We start from the raw sequence: 17,788 nt of genomic DNA on the forward strand, positions 1-17,788 counted from the left end.
GTTTATCTCATACTCGAAGTTGTTAATGTCAGAGTTGGACTAGGCTCTTCTGTTTCTTTTGCTTACAGGTATTTTGTATTTCTTTTCCTCTAATTTATTAAAATTATGAAATATACACATAAAGGAGTGGAAATATATTTCTACAGTTTCAAGAATATTAATAAAACGGACATTCATATGTACCCACCATCCAGATTGAGACATGGAACATCACTGGTGTCCTGGAAGCTCTCCGTGTCCCTCCACACACATTTCCTCCACCCCATCCCCCACCCAGGTAACCGCTCATCCTAAAGCCTGTGGTGTAGGAGATATGGAATTCCCTCCTCCCCCAAAAAGCAAAATAGTAATAACAAATAATAACGATAGAATTTTCAGAATAAAATAAAGAAAATGTGGATGCGTGTTTATTCCTTGCATTCTATAAAGGAAAAATTTGTTTGGGATTGTAAGAATGATTAACACTCTTGAAAGGGTTCAGCTATTGATGCTGTCTCACTGAAGTTAGACTTAGAGTAAAAGGAAAGATTCAAATATATATAATGAAAACATTCCATGGACTGCCACTCAGCATACGTTTGTCTGATGCTATAAAGAACAGTGAGAAATTTTCTATCTTGGTCTATGATTTTGAGAGCACACAACTTCTCTTTAGCTCATTCACTCCTGGTCCTTGAGGATATATACTAGTAGCATTTCCATGTCTTGTTGTTTGTTATAGATAGCTCATTAAGAAATCACACACACACACACCCCTTTCATAAAGCTCTGGGTATGTGTTGAAATAGTCAAAAGGACTGCCCTTTGAGCAATCTATCACATCTGCTCTCATCCTTCATTCTTCTTTCTGCCACACATTCCCGCTCGTCATGGGCCGACTGCCTGGGACTCCCTTTGGACGTCACAGATACTTAGCTATGGAAGATAGAGACAGAGTGTAACCTGAGCCCCAGTTTTCTTGCTGCTTCTGCCGTGTATGGCCTCAGGCCCCACCTTGCTTCTTGGGGCTGAGCTCTGTTTGTAGGACCCTCAGTTCCTGTGGGTTCCTCAGCCTGGAGTGTGATGTACTGTCTTGTCTTGTCTTTTGTCTCTTCTGAGCTTCCTGGCTTGTGGGCTCGTCAACAGAGCTTTATTAGAATGCTTCCTTGTGTAGGTGACAATACCAAGAATGGTGGATGCAGCATGGTGCCTGCCATTTCTGTGGGATGGTGTTTTGAGAATCTCATTACTTATCTGGTGTTTGCATGCTGGGGTGATCTCTAGACTCTATATGCATTTCAGCTCCTGAGTATTCTCTTGGCCCAGAGTTTTGACTCTACTAAACAATCAGCTTCTGAATTTTTCTCTGAGTGTAGTGCACTCCATTTTCTACCCCTCACTATAGTGAGTTACCAGCCTTGGTTTGACTTTCTTAGATATGAATCAGTTCACGTAAGATCTTTCTCCTTCCCTGTCATCTCCAACCCCAACTACTTACGGTCCTGGAACTTACCATTGATTCTTGGTGGATTTGCCACTGTGGATCACATAGTTAATTGTTAGAATTTCCACCAGGGTTCTAAAAATGTCTGGTTTTAAAAGTAAACTAAAAATAGTTTCTCTGAAAGGACCTAAATAGAGTAGTTTCTCCTCTTTTCTGTGTCAGTCTCTCTGGGATCTGGCTGCTTCTAGAATCTTATAAAGGCTTTTGATTTTGAGCCAAACATTGAGAGGCACTTTAATTGTGAATGTGGGTAAGATTGTCTGCATGAACTTAAAATTTTAAGACAATTTAATGAAAATTGTCTGGCTGGAGGAAAAGCCCATTTGTAGAAATTGTCTTAAAACTCTGATTTGTAGACCTTTTCTTCTGCTTCTTTGTACCACCATTTTTTATTACTGGCACATTATGTGCATTAAAATAGAAGGAAGGTGTCTGCTTATAAATTATTTAAAATGAATTTTAAGACATATAGTTAGAGAATCAAGTGTAAATAGTTAATGATCTGTACAGCTTTTAAAAGATAAAAATTCCATTTTAACATCATGCAAAATATCCACACTGTATAGAGTGGACTAGATTAAATTATGTACTCACGTGTGCTCACTGTTTTATACGTGCCTTTCAAAGTGACATCAAATCTGCTTACCATAAGCTACTTAAGCAGGATGTCTTCTTATTTTTCCATTATCCTTGGTTTTCAGTATCTTTATGATAAAGCATATTAGTATGGCTTTAAGTTTTTGACATTTCTAGTTACAATCAAATAATAGTTTCTAATCGAGTTGTCTCATTTTCAACACACCACTTGAAAAGGTTGGTGGTACCACAAATGTAGCTTTAGCTGGTCTTGCTCACTAGCTCTCTGATTAGTTTCTATGTAACAGTGTTTTGTCCATTATTAAGCCAAGCTGTAAATTCTAGAGTTTATCACTTTAAATCTTGGACATTGAGGTGTTCTTTTTTGGGTGAGGTACATAGAAATAGGCAGAATTAGAAAAAAATTATGAAGGAGCTCTGTACAGTGTACCTGGAACACAAATGGAACTGCTCTCTTTGCACCATGCTGGAAAAGTTGGCCTGAAGTCACCCCAGTTGACCGACTGTTGGTTAGTGACAAAGCAGGTACCAAATAGTTGAGGTGTGTGCGTTAACAGTCCCAAGTTCCAGCTTAGCGTAGGTGGGGTTGTGGGGTAGGAGACGATGGCAGTCACGCGTTCAGTTTTAGACTTGGAAGTTTCCTTAGAGATCCTGTAATCCACTCTTCTTGGGTTTTGTAAGGGAGAAAACTTGTTGCACGATGTTAGGCACTTCTGCGCGATCTCAGAGACCGTCAGAGTCAGAGTCAGAGTCAGGCTGGGAACTGGAGCTCCTGATTCCTGTTCACCCCTTCGCTCATTAGTCCAACCAGCAGCTAGCTCTGGGGGCCTGTGGAGATCAGGCGTTCTTCTGTGACTGCCGATGGAACAGTGAGCGGAGTGAGGAAGGCCCCGTTAGCACTGAGTGGACCTCACTGGGTCTGCCAGTCCACGCCGTTGGAGGAAATCCCCTTTCCAAAGAAGCTACAAATGAACAGTAGTTTTTCCAATAAATTCTGTAATTTTTAGAGATCCTTTATCTTGAATTATTGTGAAATGGTATGTAATTTGGAAGAATGGAAAATTCTCTTTGGTTAGAGAAATTAGTTGGTCTTTAAGCAAATCATGACTCTTTTTTTAGCAATCAAAGGCCCAGGGAATAATTTTTCTGATGCCTTGAAATGTTCTCAGAAGGTGTGGTAAGTTTGAAGACCATTTTCCTAGTGGTAATTTAAAAAATAGGTGCTATTATGTATGATAGTAGTTTTGTAGTTGCTTGGAGAAACCATTAAATTTCTCCTTTTCTTTCATCCCCCTCCTCCTCCTCTTTGCTGTGTGGCGTTACCTGTGGTATTGGTCTGACGTTACTGCGGAAGTGTGTTTCTAATTACTACATTGTGATAATTTCTTCGTCGTATCTCATACTGAGGAAGGACCGTGGTTATCATCTCTAAACGTCCCTGTGCCACATGCATGAAGGATGCCACTTCTGCACAGAATGCGGTTTTCTGCATGGTACAGAGAAATCCAGGTGACACCTTCAAGTGCCCTTCCACTTGTAGGGCTGCGCGGACTTGTCCTCAGTCTGTCTCGTGGACCTTGCTCTGCGGGGCCCTTGGGGTCTCAGTTCAGCCAGCAGGTACCATGCAGGCTCCGGGTGTGGCTGCACGGGAGAGAGAAAGGGTAGGACTCCTCCTAGGAAGGGTGAAAAGAGAGGAAGAGACACAAAAGACAATTGTGGCTGACTTGCAAAAATCTTAATCTTTACTAAAACGGCATAAAATCGCAAAGTTCACGCTAGCATTTGCATAGCAGATTTTAGGACAAATATCTGTAATTTACAGTAAAAATATCTTAAAAAACGGAAACATTTAAGTAAAAATTAATCTTTGTTAATCCTTTAGCTCATCCTCGTCTGCTTGTTATTTTTTTCTCTCGCCAGTCCTCAGCCATTAATTGAATGAGTGAAGGAAAGTCAAAGCCACAGGTTTTCGTATGTGGAAAGGCCTTTTCTTCGTGTTTCTGCCGGTCTCTCCTGCTGCTGATGTTAATTACTTTGCAGATGGCTCTAATTGACCCAGTAAAAGTGCCTCCTGTGTGTTCAGCCCTTCCCAGGCCCTGAGGTCTTTGCAGTTTCTGAGGACACAGATGTGTGCTTGGTCTCAGCCCTTACCGAGAGGAGAGCCGCCTTCGGCCTCCCCAGTTCTGAGCTCCTGGTCCTAGAGTGCCGTTTGCTCTCAACGTTCTGACTCCTTGCTTGGAGCTGCCTACTGTCCGGTCCCCAGCCTGCCTGTTCACCACCATTGCCACTTACGACCGATATCCCGGCTGGCTGGACTTCTAGCTGCTCCCTGCTTCCCTCCAGGCCTGCACACCCTGGCCCCTGTCTGTGCGACCTGCTCCTTCCTGCCTCTGTTTCCCTCCCTATTTTCCGTGAGCCTCCCTGGCTTACCTTCTTGTTGAAAAGCTCCTGATCATCTTAGTTGGAGTTAATTTCCCCTCTGGGGGCAGCTTGATGCTTTGTTATTTGTGGTCTGGGGGCACACGCTGTCTTGTCTTATTTTAGCTGTGAGATTATAATCCCCTTGAGGGTCGGAACCGCGCTTGTTTCTCCTTCTGTCCTCACCCGCCTGCTCCAGCAAGGACAGTCTCCAGGTGTTCACGGACTGCTGGTGGCATTGATTTGAGGGGACAGGCAGCCGGCCCGGCTGCTGCTCTCCGTGTGGTTGTTGGTGGTATTGTAATTGTCTGTGGTTTTTTCCTTTCCTGGGCCTGCAATTACTCATTCATTAATTCCCTTCCTAAAGGAGCTGTGTTTCTCTTACTTTAAAAAATATAGCTTGGGGGCCAGCCTGGTGGCACAGTGGTTAAGTTCACATGCTCTGCTTCTGCGGCCTGGGGTTCGCCAGTTCAGATCCCAGGTGCAGACCTACACTGCGTATCAAGCCATGCTGTGGCAGGCATCCCACATACAAAATAGAGGAAGATGGGCAGACATAAGCTCATGGCCAGTCTTCCTCAGCCAAAAAAAAAAAGGAGGAGAATTGTTGGTGGATGTTAGCTGAGGGCTAATCTTCCTCAAAAAGAAGAAGAAGAAGAAGAAGAAGAAAAATATAGCTTGTATTGTGGCTGCTTCTTTTAAAAGGTAATATATATTCATTGTAAAACTTTAGGAATTATGAGTATGCCAAAGAAAGAAAAAAAAAAACCCGTTGAAAGTTCTACAGGAAGCAACAGCCCACTGGCATATTTGGGTGTGTATCTTTGCAGAGTTTTTTCTATATGTGAATATAAACATAATTAAAGTTACCGAACATAATATCCTGTTATTTGCATTTTTCATTGAACAATATCGTGAGCATCTTTCCAAGTGTCTGTAAGAGCTCTTCTAAATCTGCATCTGCAGAGGATAGCTGTGTGTGTACGTGTGTGTGTGCATATGCATGTATGGGTGTGTTTGCTCTTGTCTAGTTAGCACCTCAGGAAACTGATAGAAGAAAATTTTTACATTTTCAAGTATACAAGGAAGCCATTCTGGTTTGAACCTGATTTGGCCTGAGTTTTATTTTAACCAGAGCGGTGACTTACGGCCTGTCAGACGTACACGGCACATCTGCTTTGATGATTGCCCTAGAGTGAAGAACGTACTCTTTGAAGATTAAAAATTCATGCCTCCCGTCCCTTGACACCAGCACACTTTAAAGCCTGGATGCCTCTTTCCCGCAGCACCCAGGCTGCAGAGACTCGCTGTGTGCGTGCTGATCTGGATCAGAATATCTCCTTGAACTCTTGAAGGAACATGCCCCGTGTGTCCCTGTGTTTGGAAATGGTACCTAGCTGTGCTGAAAACCTCTCATCTTCAGAGCACTTTGCCCTCCCGGGCTGTAGTCCTCAGTCTGGCCCCAGGAAAACTCCACTATAGAATGATTATTGACAACTTGTGCCAACAAAACCTTTCAGAGTAGCACTTATAAGATTATAAAAATGTAAGGATTTAAAGGGTGGACATGCCTTTAGGACTTTTGATGGCTTTTCCAAGTTGCCCCTAGAAAGCCAGTTGAATCCAGGTTCCAGCAGTAATGTGTGGAGCGCTGGCTTTCCTGCACTCCTGCCAGCTCTGGCTGCTGTCATTTTTATTTTCTAAACTGATGGGAAGAAATGGTCTCTTATGGTTATTTTAATTTACAGGTCTTTTATTACCAGTACAGGTGCACATTTGTGTACAATCGATCACCATTGGTGTTTCTTGTTCCTGTTTTCCATAAACTGCACTTTGTACGTTGTCTTTTGTGAATCTCCTGCCCCTGTCCTCTGTCCGCTTTCTGTTGAGTGGTTTATCTGTTTTTGCTTGGTTTCGGTTTTGGTTCCTTATGTTGAGGACAACAACCCCTCATTTCTCCTGTGTTTGCAAAGGCCTTTTTTCAGTTCTCCTTGAAATTTTGTTTGTGGTATTTTTTTAACTCATGGAAGTTTAAAGTTTTTTATAGTCTTGCCTATTGTTCTTTATAATTTCTGGGTTTAATATCATGCTAAAAAAGCCCTCTCCTTCCTAACATTCCTGTATTTTTGTAGTAAATTTGTGGCTTTATTTTAAAACATACGTGTCCTTAGTGCATGTATTACTAGTTTGGTGTAAGTTATGATGGAGGCATCTAACTTTCCCAAAGTGTTTAGTCACTTGTCTCAAATGTATTTATTCTTTTTTCTCTTCTTTACCAATTTAAAATGCATTATGTTCACGTGTGAAGTTTTTGACATGACCCTGGTCTCTTTCTGGACTTTCTGTCTGTGCTTTGGGCCATCTGTCTGCTCAGGTCACTGCTCTGCGTCTTGGTCACTGAGTAGTCGTATAAGGTCCTGTTGTTACTCCTGACTTTTAAAAAAGTGTTTGGATGGTCATAAACATATACTCTCTAGGATGACCTGTAGAGTAATTTTGTCAAGCTAAGAAGCCTTGCTGGATTTTGTTTGGAATTACGTTAAAGCTGTGGAGTGTATGTACATCTGTACATGTGTACATATGTGTGTATGTCCCCTACATAATACATGTATAAAATTTGTTGCTGTTTTGTCATCGTTGGTAAAAACTTTTCCCCTAGATTATTTCTAGGTTTCTTTTGCTGGTGGACACAGAAATGTGTTTTATTTTTGCATGTTTATCTTATAATTGGCTACCTGACTTAACTCATTATTTCTGATAGTTTTTCCCTTGGCTTCTTTTTCATTCTTTTGACTGTTTTGTGCATACCTGGAAAGAATGGAGCACTGTATCAACAAATGTGCAGTTTTTCTGTGCAGACTGAAAAATTAAGGAAGTAGGGAGCTCTTGTCCTAGGATGTGGCTAGAGCTGGACTTGGAGGGAACTGTTTCTTCCGGACGAGGTTCCTGAAGGCGAGGCTGACAACAGATCCAAAGCCATGCTCTACACTTTCACCATGTGGATGCCTGGTTTAATCGTTGTACGAATACAGATTGGGCCTGTCAGAAAAGAGCCCGGATGAGCAATATTTAACACACTATAATATTCATCGTTAGCTTTAAATTTGTGCGTCAGAGTGTTTTAGTCGTGTGTAACTGTGTTTAGAAGGTATGCTGTCTTTATTTGGATTCAGTTGTCCCTGTATTTAAGTTTTTTTGTTACCTGACACATGGGGGTAAGACCACATATGTGAGAGTGACCAGGATTCCATCAGAGAGGAATCTCAAAATTACTGGTATCCGTGCAGATATGGGCAGCCACGCGAGAGTGTGTTAGCCACTTCATAGGGTCTGGCTTCAAAGTTGGGGAGGAGAAGTTAAACATCTTTCATTTTTACTTAATTAAAGATGTCTCTCTTGATGCCACCTCCTGACAAGGGAACTCTTAACTGGCTCCTCTTCCTGGCTGTCAGGCCGGCTGGGTGGGGTCATCAGCGTTTACGCCACCAGAAGTTCATCCCTTGTTTCTCTCCTAACTCCTCCTTTCTCTGCTTCCCTGCCCATCAACTTGCAGCCTTGCCTGTGTTTCCCATTTTCGTTATACTAGGCCGTTCTTAACGGTAATATGGTGCATGGGGCCATCACCTGTGAGACGCAGGGGTGCCTCCACATTAAAATTTCTGCTGCAACCTCTCGTGTGGTTTAGGAACTCGTTGAATTCCACTGTGACCCTCAAAGAAGCTGCCACCCCTGCATCCTGCTTGTGCCAGGTTGTTCTCCACCTGCGGCTCTGTTCGCATGAGCTGTGCCCACATCCCCAGCCGGGGCTGGCGTGTCATCTTTGTTTGAGTTAACACAAAGCCTCACTTCAACCTGTAATTACTTTCACCCACTTAACGTATCATTTCTACACTGTTAAATTCCAACCTCTCCACGTCTACAATCTTTTAACACAGCTTAAGAGTCTTATTGTATTGTTTATACTCAAAGGAGTATATATTTTCTAGCTGAAACAACTTTTGGTATAAAAATTATTTTAGGTGGAAAAAAAATTATTTTAGGTGGGATGAGTCTAAGTTTTTCTTAAAACTTAAGAAAAGTGATGATTGAAGTCATTTTACTTTTTTAAGTCTGTTGTTTTCAAATGGAAAGCAATATAAGGACGAAGGATAATTGTAAGCTTACAAGCTCATGCTTGTATGAGTGTACCGAGTTCACATTCTGTGTGTCTCTTCGTTACAACTTATAGTAATTATTTAATGAATTAAAAATAGTTTTATGTATAAAAGGAAAAAAGTGGAGCTTCTTGTGTAAAGAGGGAGTGGGCGTGGTGTTATGCTTGAAGCCGCTGAGCTGAGAACCTCCGTGTTGACCAGCATGTGTTGTCATTGAGTGAACAAATGTGAGACCCTGTGGGAAGGATGGCAGGAGACTTCCTGGGTGAGTCTGTCACGGGCCCTTTGGGATGATCAGGGTTCTCGGTACTAAGAAGTGACGCACTGGAAGCAGAGGGTAATCAGATGAGTGAATTTACATTATGAAAATGGACGTTAGTGGCACTCCTTTTTTTTCTAGATGTGATTTAAGTTTTACTCTTTGTTCACGTAAATGTTGACTTCCGTTCCAGTCCCAGTTTGAACACATATGGAAGTAACTTACATGTTTCACCACTGATTATTGAATTAGGATATTTGTGCTACTGTTTCCTTAAGAACAAAGACATTGTGTGGCAAGGGACATGGCTGGTCAAGACCTGACAAGCCCAGTGTAGTATCACAGTGAAGTTGGACTCATAGCTTCCCAGCTTCCACATCTTGGACTGACTCCTCTCCCGAGATCCACCTCCTGATGTTATGCGCCGAGAGGGAGAACCTAAGACACCCCCTTAAGGTTGTCCTAAAACAGTGGCCATGTACGACGTAATCGCAGAACCCAAAAGCAGCTGGAGAAGGAGACATACTCACAGGCTGATTGCCTAGTAGCATCTCTGCTTTGGAGTATTTTTCATCTCATAGACCAGCCTGACCTTCCATGTAGCACTTGATGTGTGTGCCTTAAATTGGACCTTTGGGTGGGGTAAACCGTATGTCCCAGTTTTCCCAGGACAGTCCTTCCTGGCTTGTGTCTGTTGTCCTGGCATAATTATTAATATACCTCTTTTCTCTCCCAGAAATGGCTTGACTTAGATGATAAATTATGTGGCCACTTGGTTGTTAAGCCTTGGTGCTTGCTCCTGTCCATCGAGACTTCTGCCTAGCTCTGCTGGTGGAGTGCCCTGTTGGCCTCCAGGTCCCTTCAGAAGGCTTTGCTCTGCTGTCAGCAACCCACTCAATTTCCTGATAAGAGAGACGACTGAGGGCTCAACATGTGAATTTCAGGAAGTGTAGATTTCAGAACTGAAAGGGACTCCTGGAGACTGGTAGTTTGACTTTTTTTTTTTTACAAAGAAGTAAATGATTTTTAACTCATGTTGAACAAATGGTTTCCTGTGCTGTAGTGTTTGTCTTTCTTAGTAGTCTCCTTGTAGCCCCAGGCCCTGCTATCTGTGTTGGCTCGTTCTGAACAATTTAGTTTGCTTGATTACCCTTTACCCTGACAGCCTTTCATGACAGAGTTACCCAAAAGAAAGCATATGGTTCTTTCTTTAAAGTAGGGGATTCCAGTTATTTTCCAAAGAACTAGAAGTCATTCATTGTTCTTCGTTAATAGGTTTTATAGGCGCCAGGATTTTCTTGGTAAGTAACTTTTCCAGTTACTGGGATCCTTGGCTTCTCCATAATGAGCCTGCCTGTGATGGAAGATGTAAATGTTTGGGTGTTTTGACCACCTGGCTGCTTTCATTAGACACATAAATCTCAAACTTGAGGACTCCGACAAATATATATATTTATATAGGCAAAGCCTCTCCAAGGCAGACCTCTCTGTGTGAATTTCCAGTGCCTAGATCTTATAGCAGCTCTCTTTGTATGCTTGCTGATGATGCTGAAATTTTTTAAACATAAGTTTCTAAAACATTTCTTGGTGATAAATCCTGGAATTAGGATAGTTTAGACCATGTTTCAGTAATAAAGATGAAATCTGAGACTTAACGCTATAACGTTTTCTCTCATACCCACATTATGGTCTAATACAAGTTGAGCGGCTCTCTGAGGAAGCCCTTCTCCAAATCATGATGTACGAGGGCTGGCCCTGTGGCCAAGTGGTTGGGTTCGTGTGCTCTGCTTTGTTGGCCCGGGGTTTCGCTGGTTCGGATCCTGGGCGTGGACTGTTCATCAGGCCATGCTGAGGCGGTGTCCCACGTAGCACAAGCAGAGGCACTCACAACTAGAATGTACCACTATGTATTGGGGGGCTTTCGGGGGAAGAAGAAGGAAAAAAAAAAAAAGAAGATTGGCAACAGTTGTTAGCTCAAGTGCCAATCTTTAAAAAAAAAAGTACTTATGATGTAGGAACCTAGGCTGTATGTGTCTTGTAGCTATGCCATCTGGGGCATGTGGCTTCCAGGGCTGCCAGGAAGACAGAGCTTGGATCATCATGCATAGATTTTACTGGTCACACTGGAGGGGTCGACATCTTCCCCCTGTATCTCACGAACCATAATTCCGTCTTGTGGCCCCAGTCCGACTGCTGGGGAAGCTGTGAAGTGTAGTGTTGCTATGCCAGGAAGGGGAAATGAAATGGGATTTGGTGGCTACACAGCATTATTTCTGCCACAGTTCCCTTCATCGATCTGCTTCTTGGCTCATCCGCCATGTTTTAGGAGTCTTACACTTTCCTGCTCTTAGGGTTCAGCATCTTCAAGGTGCTTGCCCTTGTCCTTCCCATTTTGAGTAAAATCACATGAAGTCTGATTCTACAGGTAGGTTCTTTTCACCACCTCCACAGTGCAGCTTCACCCAGAAGGTGCAGAGTGAGTGGGTTCCAGAGAATTTCCTTGTTCCAGTTCTTCCACTCTCTTCCACCTTGTTTTGAACTTCCATCGTGTGTTTATCTCTTTGCTTCCAAAGGCCACCCCTCTTTCACCAGATAGCCTGCATGAGAAGCGCTGTAGCCGTGATGGCGTCCAGCTCTTCTGTAACTTGAATGATTGGAAAAGGATGTTTATTTCAGAACTCAGGATATTCAGAAACTTGCTTTTATCAATTCCTGCAAGTTTTTAGACAACTCAGAACCAAACTCCCAATTGGCTAATCAACAAAGTAAAATGACGATTTATGCTTGGAAGCACAATTGCTAAATGGATCCATATTAGCATGCCGGAACATTCTGTTTCCAGCAGGAAATTCTACCGAGAGCAGAGGTGGAGGAGAGGCCGCGGAGAGCATCTGCAGGCAGAGACTGTCAGACGGCTCGTCCTCAGGCACAGAGAGAGGTTGCCTGTTTCCTCTCTGCTGGGTGGACTGGGGGCCCACCCTGCACTAGTCACTATTCAGTTCCTCCTCTCCAGTGTTACTTGTCCATCACCGAAAACTCTCTCATTTCAATATTACTTCAAGACTTTTGTAATTAATTAGATTACATTTCAGTTGGTGTTAATTCACTTTCAGGGAGATTATAAATAATATTTTGGGATGAGATGATGAATCTCGCACATTCGTGCTGGTTTGCTTAGCTCCAGAGAGTTTCATTCCACAGCCTGGCTTCACAGCACGTGATGTGGGCTCGGCACACAGTAGATGGTGGTGGATGTTCGCTCCCTCAGCACATGGTGATCAAGGGTCTGCTATGCGCCGGGCATCGCCCCAGGTGCTGGGGATGCTGCGATGAGGGAAAGAAACAGTTCTACGGGAGAGATTGCTGTGGTCAGACGGGAGGAAAGGATGGAGCGAATGGCGATGTGTGCTGTTTATAGGCGGTGGGAAAGTGCAGTGGCACAAATGGTGTTATTTATGTCCATCTCTGTGTCCCGTAGCAAAGTAGCTATTTTTCTTTTTTAAGATTCTCAAGTGCAGGAGTTATTAGAAACCGGTATGTCCCTGGGGAGGGGACAAAGACCCTTGAAAAGGGAGAAATAGGATAATTAAAGTGACCTTTATCAGATTAGGCAATTAATGATTAGAATGCCATTACCTGCCCTTGTAATTACAAGCAAAAGCAGTGGTCGATGGTGACTTTGTTTTCAGCTCTTGGACATGTTCCAGGGATTGTGTGGTTGAGAACTTTGAAAATAGTGCATTACCTGTAGAGAGAGGTAATTAGAAGGCAGTTAGAGAAACCGCTCTGCCTCTCGGTGTCGAGGAAGCACCCTCGGAGAAACGGTACCCTCAGCAGGCCTGTGGATGTACGTGCACAGTGCTGGTAGCTGACTTCACCAGCTACAAAGGAAAGAAGTTTCTGCCCTTGGTTGGGTATTCCCGAGTATATAGAGTTAAGAATTGTCATTACTTTGACTATTACTTAGATTTTTAAAAGGGAGTGAGTGGATGTACCATAATTTAGTTTCAGATGTAGAAGCATCAGTAAATACACATTCAGTTAGTAATTTCAGTAGGAAAACCTGTCCAGGGTACAAGCATCTGCTTTTTTTCTGTGTTGTAAATGTCGGCCTTCAGCTCCTGCAGGAAACCGTGCACGCCCACGGGTCTCCTGCTCAGAGGACTGGCTCCACGCCTCTTCCAGCTTTCCTCACCGGGCCACTTGAGAGCTGCGTCAGGTGCAGCTTTCAAAATGATGCAAAATCCTTGCGTCCTCCCATTCTTCTGTTAAAGAAGTAGTGTCAAGTTTTCCAAACAAGAGAACCTACTGTATATCGGCGCAGGAAGGCACCTGAGGACTCTCCTGCTCCAGCCCTCCCTTTGGCAGAAGAGGAAATGCAGCCTGGCTTTGGGCCGCACATCTGACTCGCAGCAGAAGCTCCTGCTGTCCTTCAGTCACCATTGGGATTAAGTGAGGGAACACCGTCCTGGTCCTTGGAACAGTGCCTGGGCCATGGCGAGTGCACAGTGTGAGTGTCCCTTGTTCTCACTGTCTTAGTGGCAGAGCCCAGACAGAAGCCCAGATGCCCTCACAGTCGTGCTCTTTCAGAGGCACACGCTGTGAATTCCCCACGTTGTATAGGGAGAAATGCGTCTGTAGAAGTTGAGTTGGAATCAAACAGTGGCCGCCTCAGGGCCAGTTACTGAGCAGGCCTCAGGGCTGCGTCCTGGACACTGCCCTCGGGGGCTCCTCTCAGTGTCCCGGGGGAGTCCCACTCACGTCTCCATCTGACTCACGTGAAGTCCCAGTGGTGACTTGCCCATGGTCACACTGCCTGTAAGGGGCCAGGCTTTAAACCCTGCTCTGTCTGCTTCAAAAATCTATATGCTTAACCGTTATTTTATTCCAGGAATTGGCAGACTACGACCTGTAGACCGAATCTGGCCATACCTGTTTTTGTATAGTCTTCAAACTAAGAATTTTTATACATTTTCAAATGGTTGGAAAAAGTTACAGAAGAGAAATATTTCGTGGCGTATTAAAATGGTGTGAAATTCAGATTTCAGTGTCCATAGGTGAAGTTTTCTTGGCGCACAGCCACGCGAGTGTTCACCTGCTGCCTGAGGCTGGTTTGGTGATACCGTGGCAGAACTGAGTAGCGGTGTCAGAGACCATGCGGCCGGAAAAGCCTAAAATATTTCCTGTCTGGCCTTTACTCTCTACTCTGCCTCAGTGATGATGTTTTGAGATTCCAATTATTTAGAGCATAATTGCGAGGTTTTTGAAGGGCCTCTCTCCTCCTGTGACCTGCCTTGGTTTGTTGCCCATTAATTAACGTATCGATCCAGTGATGGATAGTGTGTATAAAAGGAGATCGCCCTTCAATTCCCTGTGTCTTTCTTGTTTAGCAGACTGAGGAATGATCTGTTCCTGGACAACATGTGAGGCCCTGGAGGATAACATCTTCGTACTCACTGTGGCTCCCGCTGTTTGTGGCTTCCACGCCCCTCACGTCCATTTATTGAGCTGATTATTTTTAAACCTCCAAGTGTCTTAGATGCAGAAATCACTCTATTTTCTTTCGCTTGTAGCGGTCTGCTGTCTTCAGATTATGTGGAGATTCACTACGAAGATGGGAAACCACAGTTCTCTAAGGTACGGCTAATGGCGTGTGGGATCCTGGAGCGTGAGTGTGCTTCATGGTAGAGCTGTTGGGTGCACACCGCAGGGTTTTGATGTCTAGCTCAATAAGATCGTCTGTCCTCTTCTACGGGGTACTATTTTTAAATTCGAAGTAAATTTATTAAAACTTACAAATATTCGAGATAACATTAACATTAAAGAAATGTTTGTTGTTTTGGTTATGCAGATAGCAGCTTATGTAAGTGAGTGGCATAAAGAGCGATTCGGTTCCATATCAGCACCTTCGAGTAGTAGATAAGCAGACTCGTGGTCGCAGAATATGAATGATAAGACCCACGGGCTCTTAGAATGACTGTTGAGTCCAAGGGACTTTGGTGCCCGAGAAGGGCAGAGCACAGCGGGGGATGGAAGGTTTCGGGAACACGCTCCCTCTTAATCTTCACGACGGTTCTACGAGGTGGATGTTCTTGTTTCTGCTGTGTCAAGGAAGAAGCTGAGGCAGAGAAAGGGCAATTACACCTGTGCAAGGCCACCAAACACTAATACCCAGACAATCGGGTACCTGATTTCCTTCAGCTGGAGATTAGCTTTTGCTCTCTTCAAAGAGGATCAATGAGGAGCAAATGGGTTTAGACTGAAACGAGGGAGAGATTGTGTGTCAGGACACAGTGATCCCCACCGTTAGGGTGGAGGTCCCTGGAGTGGCTGCATCCAGAGACTGATCTGTGGGACGTCCACAGAGCCCAGCAGGCCTGAGCAGGGTCCACAGACCCCACAGGCACGGGAGAGGAAACGGGGAAGCAGAACGAAGTGTTGAAACGTGATTGGACATAGGTTTTTCTAGGTTGCTAACGAGTGTTGGCACCAGAGTGGCCCTTTCCTGTGTGGGCTTGCTGTGTTGTACAGCAGAGGGACTGGGTTTGTAGTCTGATAGCCTCTCAACAAACATTTATAGGAGGCCTCAACTGTAAAGACCCCTGGCTAGGGGGGCATCATGGCATTTCTCAGGATTCGTAGCTGTCTGATTCTCAGTGGGCACAGTTGTAATTTGCTGTGTGTTCTGAATCTTTGAGTTTTATGCCCCAGATTAAGAACTTCCGTATTTTATTCTTGCTAGTCTGTCAGTTCTTGCCTTAGGCAGCATCTTGGGGGCGGTTGACTCTCCCTAACAGTCAATGCTGTGGAAAGTGAGCAGAAACGCTACATCAGGCTGGGCTGGTGCTTCCTGGCGTTGGAACGACCCCAGCTCCTGTCAGCTGTGCCAGTGCTGGCAGCCCTGCGGACGCTGAGTCATGAGTCTGGAGGAGAGAAGATGGCAAAGGAACTTCACGGACTCAGCAGACGAGCCGCCTTTTCAGGCCGCAGTAACCTGACCCAAACTTCGCACTAAGATCTTCAGTTTTATTTTTTTTTAGAAGCAGAATAACTAATTGGCCTCCAGGGGTCATTTGAGGTCCCAAAAGGAGGCCTTACCATTAATAAGACAGCCAAATCTCATATCAGGGTTCCTCAGCTCTGTGCTGTTTCCACAGGCGTTGCTTTTCTCTTCCTTATGACCCGTTTCTCCAAACAGCTCATAGCCCCAAACTTCCTTACTTCCTGTATAATGGATTAATGATAACAGTCTGTTTTTATATTTCTGTGTTTATATATGCACCCCCAAAAAGCCGAGATAATACAGTACACACTATCTTGTAGCAGGATTTTTTTAACCTAACAATATCATAAACATTTTAGCATGCATTAAATAATTTTCTAAACTTTTACTTAAAAAAAATGCATACTGTTCTTTCCAGTTCATTTGCTATCATTTGTTTAAAAATCCCATGGTCATAGACATTTAGATTGTTTCTAGTCTTTCGCTAAATGAATACCTCTAAGGAAAGTTCTTGCAGGTGTGTTTTGAACATACCTTTAATAATTGCTTAAGGATTCATTCTGAGAATGGGATTTTCTGGGTCAAAGAATTGGTACTGTTTTTTTAAAGGCTTTTGGTACCTATTGACAACTTTTCTTTCTGAAAGTTTGTATAAATTCACTCTCCTGATACCATTCCATACACATTTTTAAAAGCTTTTTTTTAAAACTTCACAATGCCTTCTGTGTTGTTTAAGCAAATCTTTGTACAGAGTGAAAGAGAAGGAAGTTAACCTGTAAGAATGACTGGACTAGAGAAACCTGCTTTGTGCAAACTTTCTTCCAAAGGTCTCAAACCGTTTAGACAAAAGTACCCCCCCCCACACACACACACACTATTATTCACATTGCTAGAGAGGAACAGGGTCACAAATAGCCTATTTGGCTTTGTGGTTAAATATAAATGTGGATATTTAAACTATTCTGGGGGGACCTCCCGGTGGCGCAGTGGTTAAGTGCGCACACTCCACTTCTGCAGCCCAGGGTTCGCTGGTTTGGATCCCGGGTGCAGACTTATGCACTGCTCATCAAGCCGTGCTGTGGCAGGCATCCCACATATAAAATAGAGGAAGGTGGGCATGGATGTTAGCTCAGGGACAATCTTCCTCAGCAAAAAGAGGAAGATTGGCAGTAGATGTTAGCTCAGGGCTAATTTTCCTAAAAAAAAAAAAAATTCTGGGAATTCATTTCAAACAAAATGATGGACCCACACTCGAAGCAGCTCACCTAGGTTTTCCCTCCTCACCCCACTAAGCCCCCACCTGGTTCCCACTTCCAGCTAAGAAGAGGCTCTTGTCTTAGGCTTTTACTTCTATTGGACAAAGTGGGTTAAAAGAGCTTCTTTCTTGGAGGAGTGTATATAGGAACTGGAGAGGTCAACCAGCTAAGTAGATGAGATGGAACAGGTGCCAGGCGTCAGTAGGCATGTATGGCCAAACTTTCGTTCCACACCTGACAGAGCAGTAGCTTCGTTAGAGTTCCCAGCATAGTGCTTTGTACACGATATACAGTAAAACAACGTTGTCAATTTGCTGATCAACTTTGTTGATGAACCAATTAAAAATAGGTTAATTTTTAGTATTTCAGTTCTTATAGAAAAATTAGGCATTAATATGACAGTATAAAAGTACTTTTCAAATTTAACATATTTTTATTAGATCTCTTTTAGGTGACCCATTAATTAAGTGCTCGCTAAGACTTTGGTTTCTCTTCTCCTGATAAACAGAGCTGCTCCCTGGCCAGCAGTGGGAGCCTGAATAGATGGATGCGTCTACATCCCTCTGCCTTATTCCTCTTCATCACGGTTGAGTGGGGGGAAATGTCCTTTCCTCACTC

General features: G+C 43.7%; 1 protein-coding gene across 6 annotated transcripts in view; it reads left to right on the forward strand.

Moving 5' to 3' along the window:
* The window catches only part of ADAM23 (ADAM metallopeptidase domain 23), a 151,839-nt gene that overhangs the window by 62,273 nt on the left and 71,778 nt on the right, over positions 1-17,788 (forward strand). For all 6 annotated transcript variants that reach the window (XM_070242155.1, XM_070242154.1, XM_023622491.2 and 3 more), the window contains exon 4: positions 14,485-14,548. In XM_070242155.1, the coding sequence (XP_070098256.1) occupies positions 14,485-14,548 (64 nt within the window). The remainder of the gene's footprint in view (positions 1-14,484; positions 14,549-17,788) is intronic.

Source organism: Equus caballus, chromosome 18, assembly GCF_041296265.1.
Source record: "Equus caballus isolate H_3958 breed thoroughbred chromosome 18, TB-T2T, whole genome shotgun sequence".
Classification (NCBI taxonomy): Eukaryota; Metazoa; Chordata; class Mammalia; order Perissodactyla; family Equidae; genus Equus; species Equus caballus.